Below are 27476 nucleotides of genomic sequence, written 5' to 3' on the forward strand. Positions count from 1 at the left end.
ACGGCGGGGAGCTTGCCTGGCTTGTAGCCAGTGTGGGTGTGGACCCATATGTGCCCCAGCCCTGCCAAGAAGGACCTGAGTGCAGAGCCAGAGTAAGCTCTGAGTAGAGTCAGTTGTGGCCCAAAAATAGTATATAAAGTAATGTTAGGGGAATATATACATATATATATATTTGGGAAGGACTATTTTAGAAGTCATTAAAAATTAGAAATTATAGGGGAAATTAAAGATTACACATATGTAGAAATGTGGAAATTTTTTTTTTTGGCTTTTTGGGTCACACCCAGCGACGCACAGGCGTTACTCCTGGCTCTGCACTCAGAAATTACTCCTGGCAGTGCTCAGGGGACCATATGGGATTCCTGGAATTGAGCCCGGGTCGGCTGCGTGCAAGGCAAACGCCCTACCCACTGTGCTATTGCTCCAGCCCCAAAATAATGGAAATTTCTTGCTTGTGATACATATATATATTTGGGAGGGGTGGGGATTTGTGCTTCAGCCCAAGGATGTGGCATTGTTTGGACCCTGTATTGCTGGGAACTACCAGGGCCACCTAGGCAATGCTCAGACTTGTGAATGTTTTTGATGGAAGTGTGTATGTGTATATGTATTTTATGCATTTATATATATTGTGCGTATGTGTATATATGTACTGTGTGTGTTTGTATATACACACATAGTTACTAAACGAAAGCTTTGAAAGCTTTGTCATACATAGTGATGATCCCTTCTCTGTCCCAACTGCCTTGTCTCCCAGTACTTAAGGGAGGCTCCGACTGTGAACCCACCCTCCTGCCCTTGATCCCTGGGTATTGGTCTCACGTTATGTTTTGGTTTTTTGTTTTGTTTATGTTCTTTATTAAATGAAAGCTTTGTAAGATATACTTCTGACTGCTATCTACCATACCTAATAAGGGATAAACCTGAGGCAGCTAGTAAATTACTGAATTATTTCTTTTCTAAACTTAGCTAATTATTGAAATTTATTTTGGAAATGAACTTTCACAAAGGTTGGGCTTACCGTGGTACATTCGTTTTTGCACTTAGGTTTTAAAGTTTTGGCTTTTTGGGTCTTTCTTGGCTTTTCATGTTTTGGTTTGGCTTGACTGTATGCAAGGGAATATTTCATTTGGTTATTGTAACTTTTCAAACTTGCCCTTGTGTCAAGTATTATACTCAATGTTTTGCTTATTCGTATAATCCTCACAGCTCTGTAAGTGACATTACTCTCTACCTCTTATCTTACAAATGAAGAAATTTGTGTTAAAAGGCAAAATGATTCTCCTAGTGGTTGGATGACATGCCTTCAAACCCGGATTTGGTCTTATTTCATATCCAGTTCTCATGAATGTGTTTTATCCCACATTTTATAAACTAGATGTTCAAGACGTTTTGTCGTGGGCTTTTTATATGTACAAGGTTTGATGAGTTATTCTGGATTCCTTCGTTGAGGAAGTCTTCCACAAGGTGTGATCCATAAGCATTCACTTCTCTGGAGAGCCTCTTAAAAGTGTAGTATCTCAGACCTGATCTGGGGATGCAGAACCACAATGTACATTTAACAAGGTACTACATAGCAAGTGCCCGTATTCAGATCTGAGAATCAGTGGACCTGCAGACAGTTACTTCTGCACATCACGTGCTAGTGTCAAGAGAGGCATCCGTGAGCCAGAGAGCTAATACAGCTAGTAAACTGGTACTTGCCTGGGAATAAATCCTGAGTACTCCACCCGCCATCACCACCCTCCACCCCCAAAGAAAGGAAAGAAAAAAAGAGGCATCCACATCATCTGATTCTTAAAAAGTCTCAGCTATTCGAGACCAATTTTCTGATTTGCTAATTCATATAGAGTGCACTTTGTGCTGATACTATTTTATCAGTCCTTGCACATCACTACCTGTGATATTTGGTAACAACCTCTGACCTCTTTTGGGCACAGGACACTGAATTTAAGAGGATGATTCTTTGGATATTAATAAGGGAATCTAACGTGAAATAGAATAGCCCAGCGGGCAGGCATGTGTACTTAACTAGCCATAAATTTTATTGCCTATTTTAGGTTTATATTGCATTGACATTTTATCTTTTAACCAAGATAAAAAAATCTTAATAGAAGTAGGATAAAACCGATTCATATATTTGACCCATTGGTTTTTGTTTTAAGGATGCTAATTTGATTAATGATGCTTAGAAGCAAAGACTTGATTTTCCCTTTCCTTCCCTGTTTGCCTGATGCCACTTTCCTAATGCTGGATTTGTCATTTTTTTAGATGTGGAAGTTTTGTACTGGATTTCTCTTTGTTTACATGGCACCCTTATGGACTAGCAGGGTCTGTGCTTTAAGTATCTCCTAACAGTCCAAAGTTTAACACAATATATGCATCCGTGTATTAACACTCAAATGCTTTTTTCCATATGGAAGCACTCCTTCTGCGCATGCACTACCACTAACAAAGTAGTTATAGTTGAACAACTCCTAACTTTAAATCACTTCAATTTAAGCAATAACTGATTTTGAGGATGGAAAGTGAATTTCAGTAAGTTTGCATTAGTGTTCTAAATAGAAATAAAAACATCCGCACTTTAACTTTTCTTGTAAATACTATAATGATAGAATATGACTTTTTACCACTAAAACATAGAGGTAATAACTTACATCAAGAAAACGTTAAGCCAAATACTTTGATATAACGAAGTACTTTAATTTGACTGTGGATGTAGGTTTATCCTGTGCTCTAGAACTTTACTTAAAAACACAAGCCCAGTGGCTTTGGAAGTGAGCAGCTGGAAAGATTTCATTAAGTGGCCTACCCAAACTCAATCTTAAGTCTCTGTTCTTACCTGCAACACCTTCCTTCTCAGAAATGACTTTGCTTCTCTTAGAAAAGCCTCTTTCCTATGAGCCAGTAAAGTTATTTAACAGAATTTAAAGGCTTTCTTTAAACGTTTCAAACAACGATGATTATGTGAAGTAAGTAGATTTTTTTTAAGTCAAAAGCAAGATTTACTTTCCACCCATAATATCATCTAATCATTCTTTTCATTATGTAGCATTCAGATTTAGTAATGAACAAATTCACTTCTATCTTGAAGATTAGTTATAATAATACAAGCAGATATTCTTCAGAATTTTAAAAATGCATTTTATTTTTCAGCAAAGATGTCAAGGAAGTTAAGCTTGCCTACTGACCTAAAGCCTGATTTAGGTAAGTAAAATAAATCATAAAAAATAATAGCAGACTCCCTTCAATGGGTAGATAAGTAACAAAATAAAAAGATTTTTAAATAACCAGAGGCTAGACTTTTACCAGCAATAAAATTCTTAATGAGTAAAATATCTACAGAATAATGTTAAGGTACTATCAGAATATAAGATAATTATAAATTCAAGTAAGCTAAAATAATATATTTCTTCAACACATGTATACTTTATATCAAAATAAAATTGAATATTAAATTTATGTATAGTTTTTCTTTAACCATCTAAAAACTTAATGATATATAATTTATAAAGTTATTTTATTAAAGTGTGATTTTCTTTTAAATTAGGGACATTGGTCTGTTGAGGAAGTAACTGGAATTCTCAGTAAAAATTTAAATAGATTCAGAAGTGAAACCTGATTTTCACCTATTGTGGCAAACTAATGAAATTGAATTTGGTAACATTGTTATTGTAATCTCAGGAAATATAAATTTAAATTTATTTTAATTTAATTATTTTAATTTAATTTAAATTTATTGTAATATTTTATCACACTGTGATTTTTAACTTTCTCTTCAGCAGTAAGTGGATCCATGAGGTAACACATAGAATTGGTACCACAGTATCCTTGTATTTAAACCTATATATATATTATTTGTCTGTTTTCTCCAAATTTTTTTATTTTGTCATTTTGAAAAAAATCTAGTACCCTCCCTTAAACCTGTCTACTTTTTCTCGTATCTCCACCCATCAATATTACATTTTTTTTAAAAATCCTTCTCTCTCTTTTTTATTTGTTCTTCAGCTGTGCCTGCTAGGAGTCACACACTCTCTGTGATGTTGCTCGTGTGTTCCCCAGGGTCACATCATTTCAACTGTATTTTTGTAGAAGGCAACATTTTCTTTTTCTTTTTTTTTCCATTTTTTTTAATGTTTTATTTTAATGTGGACAAAAGCCACAACTGTTGATGCGTTTTAGAATCGAAACTGATTCTTAGAATCAATAAGTATTAAAAATCAATTATTTATGTGAAAATTGTTATATCTGATCATAGGATTGTTAAGTCCTTGTCTAAGAATTTCTTAAGCTGTGTGTTGCTAGTCACACCTTCTGTGTTCTTGCTTTCTGTTTGTTGAGTTGCCCTGGCTTCTGTTCTACTTTTCGGTCCAATTTGGGGTGCTCCTACTGGAATCTCAGTATTGAGGAATTAGGTGTTGCGTGGTTCAGACTTCAGGGTCTGTGATCTGGGCCCAGGAGTGGACATGACAGGGGCTCTGGCAGGGGGGCATGGCTGCCAAGGCTTTTGGAAATAGTGGGATTGGGGGTAGGCTGTCCACCCTGAGAAGACCGTAGAGTTTCTGAGCCTGGACACCGGGATACCTGAAATTATTCACAGTTTGGCGTCTGCAGAGAATATTGGGAATTGGTGGAGTTGAGCCCTTGGCCTGCCTGCAGCGGTGGGATGCGGGTGGCGTTCCTGAGTTTCAGATGGGTGGGGACTTGCCACAGCAGCCTCCCAGGGCCAACTCGGAGCGTGCCTGCAGCAGGGTCAGTGTTTCCGTCCTTTTAGCTGGTTGGTGTTAATAGCCTGGAGATGAAGTTGGGAATGGGTATAACAAGGCCAGCGGGTGAATGGACATGGTGGCAATGCTAGAAGGCAGCATTTTCAAAAGAAAGGAGTTTCCTGGGTTATTACGAACCTCTCAGACCATTTATTCTTTGGTGGCATGTTGAAAATACTTCCTTTCTTCTTGGTAAAGCTTTCTGTGCAAGTAAGCCATTATGAAAAATACATTGTCACTTTTTTTTTTTTTTTACTGTATGTCTGGCTCAAAAACAAGTGATATTTCAAGAGCTAAAATTAAGATTTCATGTAATAAATATAAATCTGGGATTTCTTAAAATATTTATTTTTAATTTTAGAAACTTCTATTGCCTTTGATTGAGTAAGAAAAATGTTGTGTAGGATGATTTCTCCTACCCCTATCTTAGAAATAACATTTGATCACCCACATAATCATCTCATTATTCTCTAGATTGCTTGGCTATTTTTATATTCATAATACAAACTTAGCTATTACTGGTTCATTTAATCATACTGATGTTAACACTTCCAAATTGTAGTCTTATTTATACTGATAAATAGCATGTGATTATGAAAGAATAGGCACAGTATGTTTTTTTATCAGTCAGAAATTTTAATCTTGAATTTAGGAAAAACAGTTTAGTGGAACCCTACAGTAGCACTGGTATAAAGGAGGAAGAATCATCCATTCCTAAAATGTAACCTACCATATATTTTGAAAAAGAGCATAGTCACTGTAAAACAAAAGACATAGTTTGAAGCCAGTTGCATCAGAAACTTAATACTAAGAATTTAATTTTTTCAGACAAAGGCTCCAAAATTTTCAGAAGGCCTCTAAAAAGATGTTTCTGATTTCATAACATTAAATACTAGTAGTTAGCCTGGTTTACAGCACTTACTACTTTAAACGTTTGAGAAAACATGTAGAAGCACTTTTAAAATTAACAAAAGCATAATATTGTTTGGGTATTGGGGTCACACCCAGCAAAGCTCAGCACTGATTCCCGCTTTGCGCTCAGGTGTCACTCCTGGTGGGGTTTGGGAGACCATGTGGTGCTGGGGATCAAGGTAAACACCCTGCACACTAAATTATCTCCAGCCCCAGTGGTAGAGGGGTAAGCGCAATTTTTATACACTTCTGAATTGTATAATAGAATGATACATTTGTGCTTCTCTCTTTCATTGCTGTTGGTCTATGTTTCTGTCCCCAAGTCTTTTGAATGCCCAAAGCAGTTTTCCATTTTCCCCAAGTAAGTTCTCTTTAAGTTATTGTACTGTTAAACTTTTTTTTTAATTTAAACTATTTAAATTTATTTAGGTGTTTTAATAAGACCTTTGTTTCACAGTGTTCCCACACCACACCCACCAGCAAAAAGCCAGTATCTCACCATCAATGTACAGTGGTTGTTTCCAGTTCTTCAGGCCTCCTCTACCTTGAATAAAAGTAGACTTTTGTACCACAGTATCCTTATATTTAAACCTATATATATTATTTATTTTCTCCAAATTTTTCCATTTTGTCATTTTGAAAAAAATCTAGTACCCTCCCTTAAACCTGTCTACTTTTTCTCATAACTCATATCTCATATCTCATATCATGGAAGGCTTTCCTTGGACTTTGTTCTCTTGGTTTTCTTCTATAAAGCCCACATGAGTGAGATCATCAGTATTTACCTTAATTTTCCTAGCCTACTTTGCTTAGTGTGACCCCCTCTAGTTACATAAGTGTTTTAGCATCTTTTCTAGACAATATGATCCTGTTGGGAAAGATGAGAAAGGAAAGGCTGCTAAAATCTCAGGGCTGGGACGAATGGAGATGTTACTGGCTCCTGCTTGAGTAAATGGATGAACAACGGGATGACAGTGATGACAGTGACAGTAATGATCCCGTTGTATAGCATATATCCTGCTTCCTGTTCAGCCACTGGGCGTCAGGCACCTGAGTTGTTTCTGTATCTGGGTTATTACGCATATTGCTACAAACAACTTTAAAGATGTGCACACGACTTTGGGGGCTAGAATTTTTGTGTTCTTTTGTGGGATCATATAGTACAACTTTTAAAAAACAACTTTGAGAAACTTATATATCATTTTCCATAGGGTCTGAGCCAATTCACATTTCCACCAACAGCATCTGAGGGTTTCATCTTCACACCCTCATCAACACTAATTGCTTCTGGGTTTTGTACCAAGAGGCCCTTCCCCTGCCTGTCATGTGAAATTGCATTGTCATTGTGATTTGCCTGTCCCTGGTAATGAGAATGAGCATTTTTCACGAGTCTGTCTTCCATCTCCTTATCTTCCTTGGTGAAGTGCCAATTCAGTACTTCTCACTGTATCTTTATGGGGTTGTTTGTTGTTGAGTTTTGTGAGTTCTTTAGAGATCTTGGATATTAGCATCTTATTATATGTGTGATGTGTGACCATTTAATAGTCATCTTTGTTTCAGCAATAGTTCTCTTTTGTAGTGCAGAATTTTTTTAGTTTTTTTTAATTTTTTTTATTGAATCACCAAGTAGACGGTTACATAGTTCTCAGGATTATGTCAGTTATACAATACTCAAACACCCTTCCCTTCACCAGTGCCCATCTTCCATCACCAACCCCCCCAGTCTATCTGCCGCCCTCTCCCACCTCCCCAGTCCCCACCCTTGTACGTGATAAGTTTCACTTCATTTACGCTTTATCTCGATTACATTCCATGTTTCAACACACAACTCACTACCGTTGCTGGGGTTTCCCCCCAAAAAGAAAAAGACAGTCCTATTGCCAAGGAAGCATTTGATAGTTCTCCATTGCTAAGAATATAGAGATATTAAGTCCCGCTGTTTGTTACATAACTTTTCTTTTTCCCCCTTGCCCCGCGCCACCGAGTTCACGCCTGTTTAGTAATCGCCACGCTGTCTGACAAAGGGAAAAAAACCGAAGAGGATGGTTATTTCCTGTCATCAGCCGGCGTGGGGCTCTGGCTTAGTTGATAGTCTAGTAGAGTGTCTGCAAGCAGTTTCTGGAACCAAAGGTCTTGCGCTGGTATCGGCTCCGGCTCGAGATTCCACCAGCGTCCCGCTATTCCATGTACATAATTTTTCCCCTTATATCCCATTCCCACGCCACCAGGTCTGTTTGCTTAATGGACATCACACTATGTTTGAAACCACGCCGCGTTTCTTCCCGAGAAAGAAGGATATTTCTTCTCAGCCGGCATGGGGATATAGCTTAGTTCAGTCTAGAGAGATGGCTACCACTTTGATTGCCTTCAATATTTCAGCAACAGACTATTCTTGATAGGATCTCCCACAAAAGTCCGACCTGTTAAAGAGGAACCATTACATATTGCTGATGCTAAGATGACATTAGGTCGCGTGGCCGCGGCAGCGGCTGCGTGATTTTGGGTTTCTATATAAAGTCCAGGGAAAGTACAACCAGAAATAACATCACTACAAACTTTTACCCTTTTATGGTGCTCATAAGATGGAGAAACCTAGAGAGAGGTTCGGCGTCTCCATTTTGCACTCAGAAAGCCGTGGACCCTGCGCTGTGCTCGGGAGGAAGGGATTGAGAGAGAGAGAGGTTAAAAGAATTGGGGAATTCCCGGTTTCCACTCTCGCAGCCCGCTGTGGGGTCTCCGATCCCGTGCCGGAATTAGTTCAGTGGGCTGCTTGGAGTCCAAGGGCGCGCTTTTGGGTTCTTCCATCATGCTCGATCCACAGCACGGCCCAAAGGGAATTTTTTTAGTTTTATAATTTAATATACATTTTATTTTCCTTACTCATGGAGTTAAATTGCTGAAGATACCACTGAGGCCAATTTCATAGAGTGTTTTGCATATATTTTCTCCAGTGTATTTTATGGGTTTGAGTCTAACATCCGGTTCTTTCATTTAATTTATTTTGGGTTAACTTTTATTAACTCAAAGAGAGTGATGCAATTTCATTCTTTTGCATGTGCCTATCCAGTTTTTTCTATACCATTTGTTGAAGAACATTCATTTCTTCATTGGCTTCTTTGTAGTAAATTTTCTGAGAACTTTGGGCTTTAAATTCTCTTCTATGAATGTGTGTCTATTTTCATTCTGATAAGCTGTTTTGATGACCATAGCTTTATAGTATAACTTAAGTTAGGGAATATGATATTTCTTATATTCTTCTTAGGACTGTTTGGGTTAATTCATGGTCTTTTTGTGATTCAATAATAATTTCCTTGAAGAATACATTGAAATTTTTATAGGAATTACATTGAAGCATTTTAACTTTGCTGAATCTTTCAATCATGAGCACAGAATCTTTCTTTCTTCTCATGTTTCTTCTGTTTTGGTATGCAGGTCTTTCTCCTCCTTTATTGATTTCTTAGGCATTTAATTTTGGATGAAGCAATTATAAAAGAAACTGCTCTCAATTTCTTTCCCTTTTAGTGCTTTGGTTACACGTGGAAATACAACAGTTTTATTTGTTGATTTTGCATCCCACTCCTTGACTGTCTTGGCTTACTGTTTCTAATATTTTCTCAGCGGAGTCATTCTGATTTCCTGTATATGTTATCATATCATTTTCATACAGTAATAATGCAATATTTAAAAAAATTTTGGAGGGGCTGGAGCAATAGCACAATGGGTAGGGCGTTTGCCTTGCATGTGGCCGACCCGGGTTCGATTCCCAGCATCCCATATGGTCCCCTGAGCACCGCCAGGGGTAATTCCTGAGTGCAGAGCCAGGAAGAAACCCCTGTGCATCGCCGGGTGTGATAAAAAAAAAAAAATTTTTTTTGGAACCCATCTTCTTCTTCTTTGTTTCTGTATTCCCTTTCTTTTTTGTCTTGACTAATTGCCTAATTGATGTGGCTAAAGCTTCTAGTAAGCTCAGAGGGTCAGAAACTTTATGTAGAGTATATGACTCTCATGTGGCATGCCTCACATGTGGCTCTGTCCTTGGCACATAGCACTGCAAACACACACACACACACACACACACACACACACACACACATACACACATACTCACACGCAAGTGAATACTTGCAAGACTTTTTTTTTTAAATTGAGAGTTTTTTTGTTTGTTTGATTTTGGTTGTTTTTTTGATTGTTTTGTTTTGTTTTCTTGCTTTTTGGGCCACACCCGGCGATGCTCAGGGGTTACCCCTATTTCTGGCTCTGCACTCAGGAATTACTCCTGGAAGTATCGGGGGCTATATGAAATGCCAGGGGTTGAACCCTAGTCGGCCACATGCAAGGAAAAAGCCCTATCCACTGTACTGTTGCTCTGACCCCCCCCTTTTTTTTAATTGGTTTTTGCGCCACACCCTATGATACTTCAGGGTTACTCCTGGCTCTGCACTCAATAATTACTCCTGATGCTATAGAGTTCTGGGGATGGAACCAAGGCCAGCTGCCTGCCTTCAAGGAAAACACCGTATCCACTGTAACTGTAATATTGCTCTAGTGCCCCTAATATTCTTTTGAACAGTAATGTATTTGGGGAGAGGCCTTCGAATAATTCTGCAATTTCCAGAGCTTTTCATTGCTCTTTTACTGTTTCTATTTTTTTAAGTATAGTTCTCTATTTCATTATTTGCATATAGGAAACCCTTGGACTTTTGTAATTTAATGTTAATTTTGTAGCCTGCCCCTTTACTATACAAATCAATTGTTTCTAGGAGCTGTTTTTTGTAGTCTTTAGGATTTTCTAAGTATAATACCATGTCATCACAATAAAAGTTTGAATTCTTCCTTTCCTTCTGGATGCTCTCATATCTTTTTCTTGCCTAATTTCCATAGCAGCTACTTCCAATACTATCTTGTGTAAAAATGGTGAGAGTGGGGAACCTTGTCTTGTGCCTCATCTTAAGGAAAAGGATTTTAGGTTTTGCCCCTTGAATATAATGTTTGCTGTAGACTTGAGATAAATGGCTTTGACAGTTTTGAGGCAAGTTCCCTCTGTTCCCATTTTATCTTATCGAGGGTTTTTTTTTTTTTTTTATCATGAATGGGTATCTTGTCAAATGTTTACTCTGTGTCTGTCGCTATGATCAATACTGAGTGACCTGGAGGTGAAATGGCACAATTCTGAGTGCAGCTTCCTAGCTGTGAATTCCTGTGATTGTTTTTTCATCTCATTGTTTTGGAGCCTGTGTTTTGTTTCTGGAGCTCAGACAGGTCTACTCCAGACAGCAGGCTTTTGTTTCCTGTTTCATCGGTCTGTTCTGTGCCTTCTGATTGGTGAGTCCAGTTCAGTGCCATTGATGTTCAGTAAAGTTACTGATTCAAAAGAATTTACTGTCGTTTTTCGGTGTGGTTCCTACAGTTATTACAGTTGATCTCTAAGCTTTCTCTTGTATTCTTTCTTTGTACTTTGATACCTCCCTTTTGCATAGTGACTGGATTCCCTTTTCCTCTTCTTATTTGTTTCTTCCTGAGTCATTTTGTTAGTAGGTTACCATGAGGCTTACACACAGTGTTGTAGGCCTGAGGCTTATTTTAAGTGGAAAGCAAATGAGTCTTGAGCCAGGAACCCATCATTAAGCTGCTTTTTTACCTAAGTATATGTTTTCAGTATCTTAATACAAGTGGTTTTGTTTTGTTTTGTTTTGTACATTGTGTAGAAGACCCTTGAGTATTTCTTGAATTCTTTCAACTACTTTTATTTTTCTTTTGTCTGAAACCTATATCTATCTCAATCTGAGTGACAACCTTCCTCATTATTCTTATCAGGGGTCTTTTCTACCAAGTACTTTGAATATGCCGACAGTCTTTTCTATTCTTTAGACTATTGAGATCTACTGATAGTCTGATAGTTGTCCTTGTAGGTGACTCTTTTCCTTTTTTATTTCCTTAGGATTCTTTTCATTTTTATCATTTTAATTACATTTCTTTAGGTGCACATTTGTTTCAGTTTATTCTGTTTGAAATTCTGAACTTCTAGACGTCAGCCTCTGTTTTTTTTCTCCTCTGTTATTTCTTGAGACAAGAATTCTGCCCCTTATAACCTTCTCCTTCTAGTATTTCATGTGATGAAAATGTCATTGATGTTTTCCTATTAATATCATATTTACTCATTTTTGCTGTTGTTCTTGTTGAATGACTTACACTACCCTATCCTTTTTATTGTGTTTTTGCATGCTTTTAGCTCAGCTACTGTGTTACTAGTTTTATGATTTTTGTTTGGTGTTATCATGTACTTTCTCTTGAGCTTTCTCTTCTCATTTCTGTTGGCAACATTAGGACTGTTGCTTTGAAGTCTTCAGAAATTTTGCATTGTTCTCTTCTACTTGGGCATCTTCCCAGGTTTTCATTTTCAACCGCAGGTGTCAAATAAACTTCTCTGTCACCTTAGTACGAGTGGTGCCACACCTGGGCCTGGTGGATCTGTGTTTGGGTAGGCCTGGAGGGTTTGTGACTGTCACAGCTAGCCACTGTGGCTCTGAGTTCCTGCAGGCCGAGGTGGCTATCAGGAGTCTGATGTTGCAAGCACCGAGTCCAAGCAGAATGGACCCCAGGTTTGATGTCTCTGCAAAGCAGCAGCTGTGACATTAAAGCCAAGTGGGTCCGGAAGTCACTAGGACTTACAATTTGCCAATGCCTAGAGGGATTGTGGCACCCTGTAAGCTGAGGCAGCTACTGGGCAGTTGCAGTCATGTGTCCCCGGCAGCCACGTTAGCACTGAGATCAGGTGACCTGTAGACACCAGGGGATGCGGTGCAGTACGCAGCAAGGTCCTTTGCGGCCAGCGCTGAGCAGGCCTGGGGTGTGGCAGATCTATGCACTCAGTGCGACCTGCCTCAGGCAGTAAGTAAGGGATCAAGGTCATGGGAGAGTTGTGCAGTGATGCAAAGGGCCCTGAGTACTGAGAAGCCACAGGTCACTGAGGCCCATCAGACTTGGCCAGTGGCTGGGGAGCTCGTGCTGGGCAGGACTGAGAAGAAGCGGAAGACGGAGGGCGCGCTGCAGGGTGTGCGCCCCGGGTGGCCGTGACCCTGCCCAGAAGCCCCGCAGCCCCGGGCCCCTGTGCGCTCTGGCTGAGCTCTCTGCAGCCTGCGGAGCGTCTCCTAGGATGAAGCAGGTTATTCACTCAGGCGAGGCGGAGTCCGTTTCTTGCTCTCTCTGCCCTCAGCCAGCACGTAGTTGCTCGAGTGGGGTGGTTTCCCTTCAGGGTCTGTGAGAGAACGGCTTCCACCCGCAGCCCCGGGCGGGAGCACCAGGCACCTACCCGCCAGCTCAGCCTCTCTAAGTACGTCTGAGTATAGGATTTGGGTGTTGGAAGGCTTTGTACTCGATGCCAGCACCTCCATCATTCCCCCCCCCCCCCCCCCGCATCATCAGCCCACCCTCAGAGTCTGGCTTTGGAGCCGTGCCCAGCGGTGCTCAGGAGCTCCTCCCAGCTGTGTGCTCCGCCCCTTGGCTGTATCCCGGGTCATGTGATTTCAAGCCTTCATGATACCCAGTACTTTCCATGCCTACGGTGTTGGTGATGTCACTAACTTCAAGTTTCCTTTTTTTTTTTTTTTTGCTTTTTGGGTCACACCCAGCGATGTCCAAGGGTTACTCCTGGCTCATGCACTCAGGAATCACTCCCAGTGGTGCTCAGGGGACCATATGGGATGCTGGGAATTAAACCCGGGTCGGCCGCATGCAAAGCAAACACCCTACCCTCTGTGCTATCATCTCTCCAGCCCCTCACGTTTCCTTCTTGAGGTTTTCTGTCAACCTCAAGTCTTGGATTAAGGTCACATCCTGATTTTCCTATTAATTAGCTTCAGCAAGTCCATCTGCCTAAGCTTCTTTTATTACTCGTTTCTGAATTGTGAATATAATACTTCTCATGGTTGCTGTGTATATCCAATAAAGTGTTAAACGTTACATTGTCTGGCACACAGTAGGCCTCGCTTAATGCTCACTAATTTCATTTCTGCTCTTGTTACTAGAAGTAAAATTTCCGTTCCATTAGCTTACCCAGTTTCTAAAATTCAAAACACAAAGATCCAGTTAATTTAATTAGATAGCTAAATTAGTCAAAGAGCTTTAATTGGAGCTTGTAATTCATGAACTGTTGAAAATTCTAACTTGTCTACAAACTGTTCCAGAGGAAAAATAAATAAATAACCTTACTGTGTCAGTTCGGATTTGGTTCTGATTCTAGTGATTTTCCCATTTCACTCAGACCTTAGTAGTTATCTTTAGTAATCTAATTTTATAGGTAAGTCATATAACAAAATCCAGCTGTAGTTTGTGAATTTTATATAGTTATTTTCTCCATAAGTTGAAATCTTGTTTATTTCACCTGTCATTAAATTTAATAGGTATCAGTAAGTTTTTGCACAGGCTAATTTACGTTCGAATTTCTACTTTCAAATTTTCTTGTGTCATTAATTTCCATTTTTAATCACTAGTCACGTTGTGTTTTGTTATTAAATAGTATTTTTGTCATTGGAAAATAATTTTAAATTCCTGGTTTGGCACTTTTATTTTTTTTGAAACTAAAAAATTAGCATATGGAATCAATATCGTATTGCAAACTCACCCAGTAATGTCTTTGTGGAAAGTTGTTTTATTTACAGTAGGTAGCTATTTTTATGTCATAATCTGTAATAGGAAGTTCATTCTCAGGAAAAAGACATCTTTAGAAGCTATCATTATAGATGACCCATGCTATTTTCATAACTTACAGCTTTAGTGTTTTCAAATGGTAGCTGTAAATAAAATTATGTTTTTTCTGATTATTATGTGGGAACTTTTTTTAAATCTATGAATTAATATTTTCAATTTTAAATTTGACCAGAAAGATTGGGGGGACCATGGGGTTCAGTAGTAGCTTTTATTTAACAATATAATTTAGATGACTTTAATGTGTTTTTAATTTCTTGTCAATTTCATGATAACATTGAAAGCTATGATTTGACAAATAATATGAGTACTAGAGGAGGACATGAACAAGTAGAAATTTTGAAATATGGTCAATAGAGAGTACTCTAAAATTTTATTCTATCCCAGTGGTGTAGTAGAATTGTATTGGTTTAGTTACTCTCAACTACGGATTTATCTTCCACAAGTACTTATTGAATATTTTAGCATGCAAAGGTCACTGTGATAAGTTAAATTATTCAAGGCATCAAAATGACACAGATCTTGCACTCAAGAAATCTTCTTTTTTGGGCTGGATCGATAGCACAGTGGATAGGGCATTTGCCTTGCACGTGGCCGACCTGGGTTCGGTTCCCAGCATCCCATATGGTCCCCTGAGCACTGCCAGGAGTAATTCCTGAGTGCAAAGCCAGGAGTAACCCTTGTGCATAGCCAGACCCAAAAAGAAAGAAAAAAAAAAGAAATTTTCTTTAAAGCAAGGCCTAAGAAAAGTCAGAGCCAACTATGAACAGATAGACAATACAGCTGTTGGAAGACTCTGTGTGTGTGTGTGTGTGTGTGTGTGTGTGTGTGTGTGTGTGTGTGTGTGTGTGTGTGTGTGTGTGTGTTGAACAAAACTTATTTAGAAAGACCTGAGGGGAAAAACGGAGGAAATATATATTCAAGAAATAACAGTCTTCTCCAAAGTGGAGAAAAATAAAGAGACATAAAGATAGGCAAGTTATAAATTATCAAAAGAGGGGAAAAATGTTCAAAAAAAAGAAAAGGATTAAGCTTTTAGGGATAAAGTTGTTTTACCTGAAATGAAGGAATGAGCACAAGCTTTTTAGGTAGTGAAGAGTAAAGTGAGGGTCCCAGTGAAACCCAGAATTATAAGCACAACCTACAAGTGTGAAAATGCAGCGTAGTCAGTTCAAGAACATCGAGCGGCTTTGTTTAAGCAGGGTTCCTTTAGAAGACAGGCCAGATAGTAAATTAAAGGTATTTTATAATTATAAAATCTTGATTATGAGCGTGATCAAGTAGGTAAAGAGGAATGCTTTAATTTGTTTGTGAAATAGAGGAGACAGTTATAACCGCACTGTAATAAACTTTAACTTAGTTTTGTTAGGGTAGTGAGAGATTGAAGGCATGGAGATGACGTGGACAGTGGACAGTAACCTAGATAAGTAGTGTTAAGGTACTTAGCATGAGTAATAACGTTGGTAATTTTAAAAAAAGAACGAAATAGGACTTGACTCAAGTAAAATAAACGGGGATAGCCAAAAATGTGTCTTACTTTACGTATCGTGACATTTAAAACTTGAAAGCTAATTAATATACTTTAATGACATTTAAAACTTGAAAGCTAAAATTTTCTGGGTTATCATCAATGAATAGATTTGGCTGAAAAACTTGACTGAAAACAACATTTCTTCCTCTAGCCAGTTTGAAAGCAGAATTGGAGTACTGTGAGTGCACTTTCTAAATGTGGAAAATTGAGAATACTATACTTACCTAGTTCTCCCGCATCGTGCAACCAAAGGAAGAAATAAAAACATGATGAAAAATGGTGTTAAAGGCTAGGATTAGAAAAGTCGTAAGGATTGATAGTGAAAATCACCCGTCCAGTACACCAGGAATAAGCCAGGAAGCTCCCAGCGCGGCAGAAGTGTTTGTTTCTTCACGTGCGCTACATATTTAAGAGAAATTAAGAGCAGAGAAACAGTTTTTCTTTTCACTGAAAAAGAAATGAAAGTGAACTATAACGCAAACGTTGTTTTTCCACAGAATTTTGACATTTGTGGCAAAGCTGCCCCACATTGTGGTGCTTTATGAGTTGAAATAATCCACCACTTTTTAAATCATTTCAGATGTAAAAGATAATTCTTTCAGTCGCTCTCGAAGTTCGAGTGTAACCAGCATTGATAAAGAATCCCGAGAAGCCATCTCTGCTCTTCATTTCTGTGAAACCTTCACTCGAAAGGCAGATACGTCTCCTTCCCCCTGCTTATGGGTGGGAACCACACTGGGGACCGTGCTCGTCATTGCACTGAACCTCCCGCCCGGGGGAGAGCAGAGACTTCTGCAGCCAGTAATTGTGTCTCCAAGTGGTACGTATGTGCGTGCGGATGCCAACTTGCATTCAAGGTGTGATTCACTGTACTTGGATAGAAAACTCATTGAGGGTTGTTTACAGTGCTGTGTTTTCCCGAAGGAACACAAAACACAGAGTTTAGAGTATCATCTGTTGATCTTTAGAGCCATTTCAGGTCCTCTACTTTTTTTTTTTAACTCTAAGCCCATGTCCAGATTGGTTACTACGTAAGAAAATGAGGAAAAGAAATTTGCTCTAGTAATGCATTCAAGATATCTTAAGATATAGTGTTCCACCAGCAAAAGGAATATGTATTTATAAGAACAAACATATTTTTAATGTATTTGATCTCATAACTGTTACATTTCAAAAAAATAATTTTTTTCAGTCACCTAGGGTAAGATGACTGAAGAGGAAATTTTAAAAAGAAATTTGTAATAATTAAAAATTAGTTGAATTAAAGTAAATATTTGTGGGTTCTCTGAGATCTGAGAATTACTAAGAATTCTGGTTTCCATAGCTGATTTACATTGGTTTAGTTAGAAGAAACCTTTACCGGGCCAGAAACTTGTAAAGAAGGCTGGAGCACTTACTTTGCATGCAGGATTCCCAGTTTCAATTCCTGACCCTACCTGGGACTGACGCCTGAGCACACAGCCAGAAGTAGTTTTTGAGCATCACTGAGTGTGACCTCCCTCGAGCTCATTAAGCAAAACAGGGGAAAAACAGGTCAGAGGAAACTCCAGCCATCTTGGTTTTTCTCTTATTTATATCGTGGCTTAAATAATACTAGGAATTGAGAATTAATATAAATTATGATTCACGGGTTCGATTCCCAGCATCCCATATGGTCCCCTGAGTACCGCCAGGGGTAATTCCTGAGTGCAGAGCCAGGAGGGACCCCTGAGCACTGCTGGATGTGACCCAAAAAGTAAAAAAAAAAAAAGATAAATTATGATATAACATTCACTTTCGAGATATCTTATGTCAAAGAAGCAGTTTAACGGGCTGGCGAGAGTACAGAGGTTTAGGCGCTTGCCTTGCACGTGACTAGCTCTTTGGTTTGATTTCCTGCACCACATACAGTTCCAGGCACTTCCTGAGCTTGAGGTGCTGTATGGGGAGTGATCCCTGAGCCTGAGCCAGGGGTTAAGACATGAGCACCACTGGATATGGCCTGAACAACCCCCCAGCCCCTAAAAAGAAGCAGTTTAATTTGCTCATTCAGCTTCACAGTTAAGAATATAAACCATAGGTCAAGCTGTGAGATTAAAACATCAGATTCCAGAAAGATGATAGTGTTAATTTCATTACTTATGAGTAGCAACCAATGTGTATAGAGGGAAAAACCTTGGAGGTAAAAATCAAAATATTAATAATGATTGCTAAATAATTACATTGGGAAGAATTTTTTTATCTGATTTGTAGTCTCTACATTTTCTAAAACTAATATCAATATATAATAACAATGTAAATGTTTCCAATTAAAGTGAGGGGTAAATATAGATAATTTATATTAACCACATAGAATATTTTCTAGCCAGCAGTAAAGTTAGCTATAAAATTAATATAGAAATAATGTTTGTCTCAGTGGTTGACTTTTTAAAGTTTATTTTTAAAAATAGTTGTTTTAAGGACCAGAGAGATACTACAGGCATTAAGGCTCTTAACTAGCATTCAGCTGAGCCCAGATTTGGATCCCTGGCACCACATACAGTCCCCTGAATACCACCCCCTCACACACCCACACACAAAAAATAATAATAAAAATATATTTTTTTAAATAAACCCAATCCACATAGACAGTGCAGGTCTTTGGGTGCATGTACCCTAAGATTTCATGATGCACATCAGATGTAGCCCCGGAGACCTCTGACCCTCGCCAGGGCTCCCCTGGGGGTCTGCAGCATTGCAGGACCCACACATACAGTAACTGGTTCTATCTTATACTAAGAAAATATTATATATCTGAAATATAAATTTAACTAGTCGTCCTTTATTTTATCTGGTTGTCCTGCCATAGACAAAAATAGATAAATATAAAACAGAAAGGGATCAGTATTTTTTAAGGAGAAATTTTGAGAGAACTGGAGCGATAGCACAGCGATAGGGCATTTGCCTTGCACGCTGCCAGCCTGGGTTCAATTCCTTCATGCCTTTCGGAAATCCCGGCAAGCTACCGAGAGTGTCTCGCCCACACAGCAGAGCCTAGCAAGCTTCCCGTGGTGTATTGGATATTCCAGAAACAGTAACAAGTCTCAAAGTGGAGACGTTACTGGTGCCCGCTGGAACAAATCGATGAGCAATGAGATGACAGTGATGACAAGTATTAAAACTTTAAAAACAAGATCCAGAATACTGAATCAATCTCCTTTCCAAGTCCTTACAATTAACTCAGCATGAGCCCAAAGGGTATTTACACAAGATGTTGAGGGAAAAAGGATTTCTACTAATTAAAGCAAGTAAAGACATAGTCTTAAATTAAGGAATTAAATTAGCCAAAATAATGCCTTTCCTGTATTTGACACATACTATTAATAATTTAGAATGTAGTTAATTTTTGAAAGAGTTTTTAGAACTACATATTTCTCCTTGTCACTCTAGATCAGTACTTCTTATTAAAAATAACATATTATACATACAAATCTAACATTTTCTAAATGCTGTATTTTTAAAAGTAAAGGAATACTTAAAATTAATTTCAAGGGGCTGGAGCAATAGCAAAGCAGGTAGGGCATTTGCCTTGCACGCGGCCAACCCAGGTTTGATTCCCAGCATCCCATATGGTCCCCTGAGCACCGCCAGGAGTAATTCCTGAGTGCAGAGCCAGGGAGTAACCCTTGTGCATCGCCAGGTGTGACCCAACAAGAAAAAAAATTGTTGCAAGAATAAAAATTGCCGAGTGTCCAAAACACTTATTATTTCAGCATGTAAACCATATTTTAAAATAATATTTTATAATTTAATAAAAATTAAATTATTTTGCATATTCACTTAAAAAATTCTGTACTAAGTCTTCAGATACAACCTGTTACTCTTACAACATATCACAGTACATTTGTTTGAAGAAATCATTTCAAATTTTGAGGAGGGTGGGAGGGAGTTGGTTTTGGTTTTTTGGTTTTATTTTGTTTTTGGGGGGGCGGAGGGTGGGCCACACCTACCAATGCTCAGGATTTACTCCTGGCAGCGCTCAGGGGATCACATGGGATTCTGGGGACTGAACCCGATACAGCTGCATGCTGAACCCGATCCACTATACAATTGCTCCAGCCCAGATTTAAGTGCCCAATAGCTCATTGTCTGCAGGTACCATGTACGCACTCTCATGCCTCCTGGAGTGCATTGCCAGGTGTGAGGGAACTTAGAGTTCCAGGTATCACAGCATTTATTTATTTATTTGGCAACACTTAACTTGGTGGTGGTGGGGGGGGTTCTTTCGGTTTTTAATGTCAATCTGAAATCGAATCCCTTCAGTAAGCCAGTGTACAATTTCAGGTCAAGATCATATATTTTTATGTCTCTAATATGTGGCAAAGTTGACATAAACGTTTTTGCTCTGGATTGAAGATTTTTGTTGCCTACTAAAACCCCTGTGTTGTAGGTACTATATTGAGGTTAAAAGGGGCGATCCTGAGAATGGCCTTCCTGGATACCACCGGCTGCTTGGTGCCGCCCGCATACGAACCCTGGAGAGAGCCCAACGTTGCTGAAGAAAAAGATGAAAAGGAGAAATTGAAGAAACGCCGGCCTGTCTCCGTGTCCCCCTCTTCTTCTCAGGAAATTAGCGAAAACCAGTATGCAGTGATATGTTCCGAAAAGCAAGCAAAAGTAATCTCACTGCCAACCCAGAACTGTGCTTATAAGCAGAACATTACGGAAACCTCATTTGTGCTCCGCGGAGATATTGTCGCTTTGAGTAACAGTATCTGCCTTGCTTGTTTTTGTGCCAATGGACATATTATGACTTTTAGGTAAGGGTCACATTTTTGTTAATACCCATATGGCGTATTCTACCCCAAAGCTACTACAGAGTTGCATTCCAAAAACTTTTGACTCGTTCATAGTCACACAGTACTATACTCAGAGGATTTATTTTCGGTCTGGTAAAAACAAGTATATGAGAGTACAAATCTGGTATATTTCCCACTCCAGTCAGCTAAAACATACATAATATAAGATCCCTGCCATGCCTTCTGTAATACTTTGTTCAAGACTGAAAATCACTTTTATTATTAACAAATTTTTACATCTTTTCCCTTAAGTTTGCCAAGTCTAAGGCCTCTCCTGGATGTATATTACTTGCCACTTACCAACATGCGGATAGCCAGAACGTTCTGCTTCACCAACAATGGGCAAGCGTTGTACCTTGTTTCACCCACAGAAATCCAGAGACTCACTTATAGTCAAGAAACCTGTGAAAATCTTCAGGTAAATTACATAAATAGTTATGTAATTTCTTCAAATTTCTATGTATAGAACCTTTTAGCCAGAGTTTCAGAGCACATGCTCGGAAATACCGTAAAGTAACTTCATCTGATTGTTATTATGAGACGGATTTATTTCACTGATCCATACCATATTCTTTCTTGTCACTGATGACCAAAAAATGTGAACTCTAACATACTTTCACATTGAATGACTATCTAATTAAATGCAAATTTATTTTCTAAAAGGTCTTATGGTGTAAAAATAATTACATCTTCAGTGCTGGGAAGATGGCCCACGGGCTGAAGTGCATGCCTCGCATCCAGGTCCCCGTATTTGACCCTGGCGTGATAAGAGCCCCTGAGAGCTTTCTAGACTGTGGCCCTGGAGTGCCCTAATTGCCTCTGGGGTGACCAAGCTGCCCATGGAGGCCACCATAGTGCCTGGCCCAAGTATTGAGCTGCCTTCTCTGACTGGGCAGGTGGCGCCAGGAGGGCTCCGGTCCCGCTAAGGCATACCCCGCAAAATAATAATTCCCTTTTGCCATGCACTAAACCAATCATCTCTTCTCCAGAGCAGAATCTAGACTTCACAAGAATGCCACAAGAGAAAAATAAGGTTTGGGGGTTTTCCTCTCAGTATTTTTGTTAATCACTTTGTGAGAAACTAGTAATTCCTTTACATCTAAAACTTCCTTTTGCATATGTATTAGAAAATTATCAGTTTATTTTCACCTTTTAACATGGCTGCGCATGGGCCAGAGAGTGAGTACAGGTGTAAGGCATATGCCTTGCATGCGGTCAACGCTGGTTGGGTCCCTGGCACCACATGTCTGCCCATCCATCTCTGGGTGCATCACAGGATGCAATCTCCAGGGTGCACAGGTGATTCCCAGCGCTGCAGGGCTCTTGCAGGCCCACATCCTTGAGCCCTCCTGTTGAACTGCTGGCCCAGTTGGCTGAGAATTGCCAGGTAGGGGCACCCAAGAGCACTCTCCTCGAGACAGCCCCAGATAATTTCCCCATGACGTGATAATGAGATCACATTTGCTTAGAGTTTTTTCTCTTTGCAATGTAGCATGTGTAGGTTTCCAGGATTCAGACCTGAACTTTTGTTGGCCACTATTCGGCCATCCCCATGGGGAAGCGAGCAAGGTTTTCAAGAAGGCCGTAGCTCATTAGTAAGGAGTAGAGAGCTTTAAATTGAGCATGGCTTCAGACTACGCTAACAAATCATAAAAGCAGGCCCCAAGAGGATTGAAATATTTCCCAGTACCCCAGAATGCATCACATGGCAACTTAACAGTTGTCAGAAATATTCAGCATTAAATGGAGTAAAAGTCAAAGGATGTAGCATCTAGCCAGATTATCGGGTATGCAAGATACAGGAAAACTCAGCTGTGATGTGCATAACCAGTAGCAACCAAAGCATAACTGAAAACTGATGTTAGAATCAGTTCAGAAAGACATGAAAGTTTTTTAGCTGTTTGTGTTAAACATCTTTATATGTTCTAAAGCTTGTGAAGTATAGACACAAGAAAACCAAAACTAAACTTGTAGAGATGAAAAGCTATAATGTTTAAGATGAGAAAGATTATAAGATGTATAAGATTGGCAACGAGTTAGATAGTGCAGAAGAGAGGAAGTAACTGGAAAGCTCAGCAATAGAAAAAACAACTATTTAGATTTGGAAAGTAGGAAACAAGTTCTTGTCAAATCAGTGATGTCAACTTTTAGGAAATGGCAAAGTTAAATCCAAAGAAAGAAAATAAATATTTAAGTGGAAAACAGAAACGTCATAGAAAAAAGACATCAATGAAACCAAACTCTGGTTCTTTGATCAGTAAAATGTATCACAAGCAGTTATGAGATAGAAATTGTGGTAGAAGGTATGAAATAGAAATTACAAATTATCATTATAAAGAATGAAAAATGATTCTATAGATACTACTGTAGATCCCATAGATACTAAAATAAATAAATCATTATTAGGTATGACATGTAAGGATTTCAGATGGTCCCTTTTGTTGAGGGGGTGACATAGGGCCCCACCTGACTGTGGTTAGGGCTTATCTCTGGCCCTGTGCTCAGGCCTGGCTCTTGACGGTGCTCGGGATCCTTATGTGTTGCAGGGGAATCAGATTGGCTGTGTTCGAGGCAATCTTCTTAGCCATTCTACTGTCTGACCCCCAGGGGGCCACATTTTTTTTTTTTTAAGAGATGGAAATTACTAGAGGTGATTTAAAAAATAAATAACCCAAAGAATATTGTATCTATTTGAGAATTAAAATCGAGGTTAGAATTTTTTTTTCTTTTTGGGTCACACTTGGTGATGCTCAGGGGTTACTCCTGGCTCTGCACTCAGGAATTACCCCCTGGCAGTGCTCAGAGGGGACAATATGGGATGCTGGGAATCGAACCCGGGTCGGCCGAGTGCAAGGCAAACATCCTACCCACCATGCTATCACTCCAGCCCCCAAGGTTAGAAATCTTGACCCAGGTGGCTTCACTGCTGATTGTAGTATATCATGAACATTTCATACTAGGTCTACTGTATGTAATTTTTTCCAAAATTTGAAATATGGAAATGTTTCACAACTTAATCGTGATAGCAAACCAAAGACAATGCAAGAGAAAAACATACATATATATATATATAAAGAGACAGACAGACAGACAGAGAGACCAGTATAGATAAACATCAATACAAAACGTTAGCAAATGCAGTTTATCAGAAGCAAGATTCTGATCTTGGTAATTGATCATAACTAAGCTGAATTTATCCTGAGGATTGAGGGCTGATTGAGCATTTGTAAATTCTGCTAGCAGTTCAACAAAATAGAGAACAATTGCCAAAATCCAACATTCATTCCTAATTTAAAAAACAAAACAAAAACAATAAACAAGGGGAAAGGGAAACTTAAAGGACAATTAAGAAAATTCTTTTAGTGGGGGTTGAGCCGCTCACAGCACCGTGAGGTGCCTGCCCGGCTTGTACTAGGGGTCACTCCCAGAGGTGTCCAGGGATTCATATTGGGCTGAGGCCATTAAGAAAATTTTGCATCTGCATAAAATTTTATGTTGAAATACTGTATTCTTTTTTTCTTAAAATCTGGAACTAGAAATGGATATTCACTTTCAGCATTTAATGTAATATTTAAGATTCTAGCTAGTTCATTCCATGAAAATGGAAAAAAAAGACACTGCTATTAGAAAAATAAAGGTGAAATTTTTATTGTTAATATATTGCATAGTCATCTGTATGGAGAACTGGAGTGATAGCATAGCAGGTAAGGTGTTTGCCTTGCACGTGGCCGACCCAGGTTCAATTCCTCCATCCCTCTCGGAGAGCCTGGCAAGCTACCGAGAGTATCTCACCCGAATGGCAGAGCCTGCCTGGCAAGCTACCAGTGGCATATTCTGTATGCCAAAAACAGTAACAAGTCTCACGATGGAGATGTTCCTGGTGCCCACTCGAGCAGATCGATGAACAAAGGGGCGACAGTGCTACAGTGCATCTGTATGGAGAGTTTATTGAAATTTACCCCAAAACTGCCACTAAAAAATAAAAGTTTGACCAAATTGCAGAATATGAAATATGTAAAACTAAATTTATTTCTTTACTAAAAATGAATAGTGGAAATAGAGACTTTGAAAATGCTATTTACAATAGCAACAAACACATACCTTGGGATAATCTATTGAAAATACGAAAATTTTTGTAATTAAAAACAACAGTTTTTTGAATAATCTGAAACATTGAAATATTTACCTGTCCCTGGATTCCAAAGTTGATTGACAAATCAGTGGTAAACCCACTTAAAAATCTCACTTTTTTTTTAATTCACAGATTCCCATTGTCTTGCAGGATTCTGAAAATACTAGTGCATGTTGGCATGATTCTGTTTCAAGTATTACTGTATCACTGTCATCCCATTTTTCCTCGATTTACTTGAGCAGGCACCAGTAACATCTCTATTCTTCCCAGCCCTGAGATTTTAGCAGCCTCTCCTTACTTGTCTTTTCCAACGATTGGAGGCTGTTTCCAGGGTCAGGGGAATGAATGAGCCTGTTATCGTTAACTGTATTTGGCATATCGAATACACCATAGGGAGCTTGCCAGGCTCTTCCGTGGTTTCAAGTATATGTTTATGAAAAAATGAGTATATTTTTGACTTTCTAATTTTCGACTCAGCAGAAGGTAATGATTTCAAAACTATATTGCTAGACTTTTTAGCTTACTAGTAGATTTCTTTTTTTCTAGAGCAAAAAGACCTATTATTGGTTGATTTTTTTCAAAGCTTTTTTTTTTTTTCTTTTTGGGTCACACCGAGTTGCACAGGGGTTGCTTCTGGCTCATGTACTCAGAAATTACTCCAGGGACCATATGGGATGCTGGGAATTGAACCCGGGTTAGCCGCGTGCAAGGCAAATGCTCTACCTGCTGTGCTATTGCTCGAGCCCGTCAAATCTTAATAAAATTATGTGAAACCTTTGTATAAATATTAAAGCCTCTTGCAGCTTAAGTAGGCAATGTCATTTGAAAAAGCAGCAAGTGTGCCTTAAGTCAGTACGTGAGCTAATCATTTTAAATATTCTCAGTTGTTGTGAATATCAACAAGTGATGTTATATGTTGAAGTCAAAAGAGCTTACAGTGGCAGTTTTATAGATTCTACTTTAGTTTCCCTGAAACTTTAACAATTATGATTTGTTTTGATTTGAAAGGAAATGTTGGGTGAACTCTTCACTCCTGTCGAAAACCCTGAGGCACCAAACAGGGGGTTCTTCAAAGGCCTGTTTGGAGGTGGCGCACAATCTCTTGATAGAGAAGAACTATGTAAGTTGATTTATTTAATTTGAATGATAAAATCATTCAAGAGCCATTGTGAATCAGTGTAAAATTTTGCATGTGAAAATTACCCTTTTTTGCAAAACAAAAAAAGAAAGAAAATTATCCCTTTTTTTTGCTTCTTGTCACAATAGTGGTAATATACTCAGGTTTAGCAAAATTCATAAGAAGCATAGCATATTTTGTCATTTTAATTCAGCTTGGAGAATATTGTTCTCAGAAAACCCAGATGAATTAGGAAATATCACAACGTGAATAATTTCATTTTTCAGTAATGTAATTTTAATTTTAATTCTGTGATTAATTTTAATTGAAGATCTTAACTTTGAAAAAGGTTTATTTAAAGTAAAAGCCTGAATTGTTTATTTTTTCCTTAAAAACCTTCTAGAACTATTTTTAATGCACAAGAAGGTTTTTAAAGTAAGAAAATCAAATTCATTTACCGCCGTTCTCATAGTGGTAAACTTAGTACCTGATACTTGAGTAAGAAATTAGTGTTTGCTTTTATATCAAATATGAGCTATATAATATATCCTTTTTAATTATATTTTGCTTTTTATCTATAATTTTTAGTTTACTAAAACATTTTAGAATTTTTTTATGTCTTATTGACTCTAAAATTTTAAGGTTAAGTAACAGTGAGTATTAGTCTAATTTCATTTGGGTTTTTTTTGCTTTTTTTGGGTCACACCCAGCTTTGCTCAGGGGTTACTCCTGGCTTTGCACTCAGGAATTACTCCTGGCAGTGCTTGGGGAACCATATAGGATGCTGGGAATCGAACCTGGGTCGGCTGCGTGCAAGGCAAACGCCCTACCCACTGTGCTGTTGCTCCAGCCCCAATTTCAGTTTAAAGACTTTCCCAGGTGAATGCTCCTTGGTTTAGAATCATTTTTAAAATAGAGACTAATAACTTACGCTAGTGTTCTCATTACAATTGATAGTTATATAGTGTTCAAAAATGTTTAATATGTAGCACATTCGAGAACTAATAATGTGGTAAGAACAGGTTCCGTTGGGAAGGACGGGACCTGGAGTATGGAGCCAGCAGCCTGAGGCCGCTTTTATGGGAAAGTATTTTGCTAATGGAAGCTAGTTGGAAACTAATAGAAGCTTCGCTGACAAACTGTTGTAGCTCCGAGGACGATAGGCCCCTGCAGTTGGCAGGGACAAGGTCCCTGAGCTACAGTTCTTCTCTGCAAGGACTCCCACGGCAATGGCTAAAAAATAATAGTGACCTGGAAATAAATCAGCTCTCACACCTTTCTAGACTTCAGTTCACTCCCACATATCTGAGTGACCAAAAATCTTTCAGTTCACCTTTCTCCAGGCTGCTAGACTCTCCAGTGCATGCACACACACTAAAAATACCCAAGGAGTACCAGTGAGTACAAATATGTGCAAAGTATTCTTCAAGCAAGAAATTGTATTTAGACAAGGAAACTAAGTACAGCACGTGCTGTCATATTAAAGGGAACTTCAGAA

The 27476-nt window shown here is 38.8% G+C and overlaps 1 protein-coding gene across 4 annotated transcripts in view; it reads left to right on the top strand.

The window, feature by feature from the left end:
• The window catches only part of STXBP5 (syntaxin binding protein 5), a 189587-nt gene that overhangs the window by 147730 nt on the left and 14381 nt on the right, over positions 1-27476 (top strand). For 2 of the 4 annotated variants that reach the window (XM_055134182.1, XM_055134181.1), the window contains exons 20-24: positions 3157-3207; positions 16493-16732; positions 20321-20690; positions 20982-21147; positions 25870-25981. In XM_055134182.1, the coding sequence (XP_054990157.1) occupies positions 3157-3207; positions 16493-16732; positions 20321-20690; positions 20982-21147; positions 25870-25981 (939 nt within the window). The remainder of the gene's footprint in view (positions 1-3156; positions 3208-16492; positions 16733-20320; positions 20691-20981; positions 21148-25869; positions 25982-27476) is intronic. The other 2 variants (XM_055134184.1, XM_055134183.1) reach the window with 1 other exon arrangement.

Source organism: Sorex araneus, chromosome 4 (assembly GCF_027595985.1).
Source record: "Sorex araneus isolate mSorAra2 chromosome 4, mSorAra2.pri, whole genome shotgun sequence".
Lineage (NCBI taxonomy): Eukaryota > Metazoa > Chordata > Mammalia > Eulipotyphla > Soricidae > Sorex > Sorex araneus.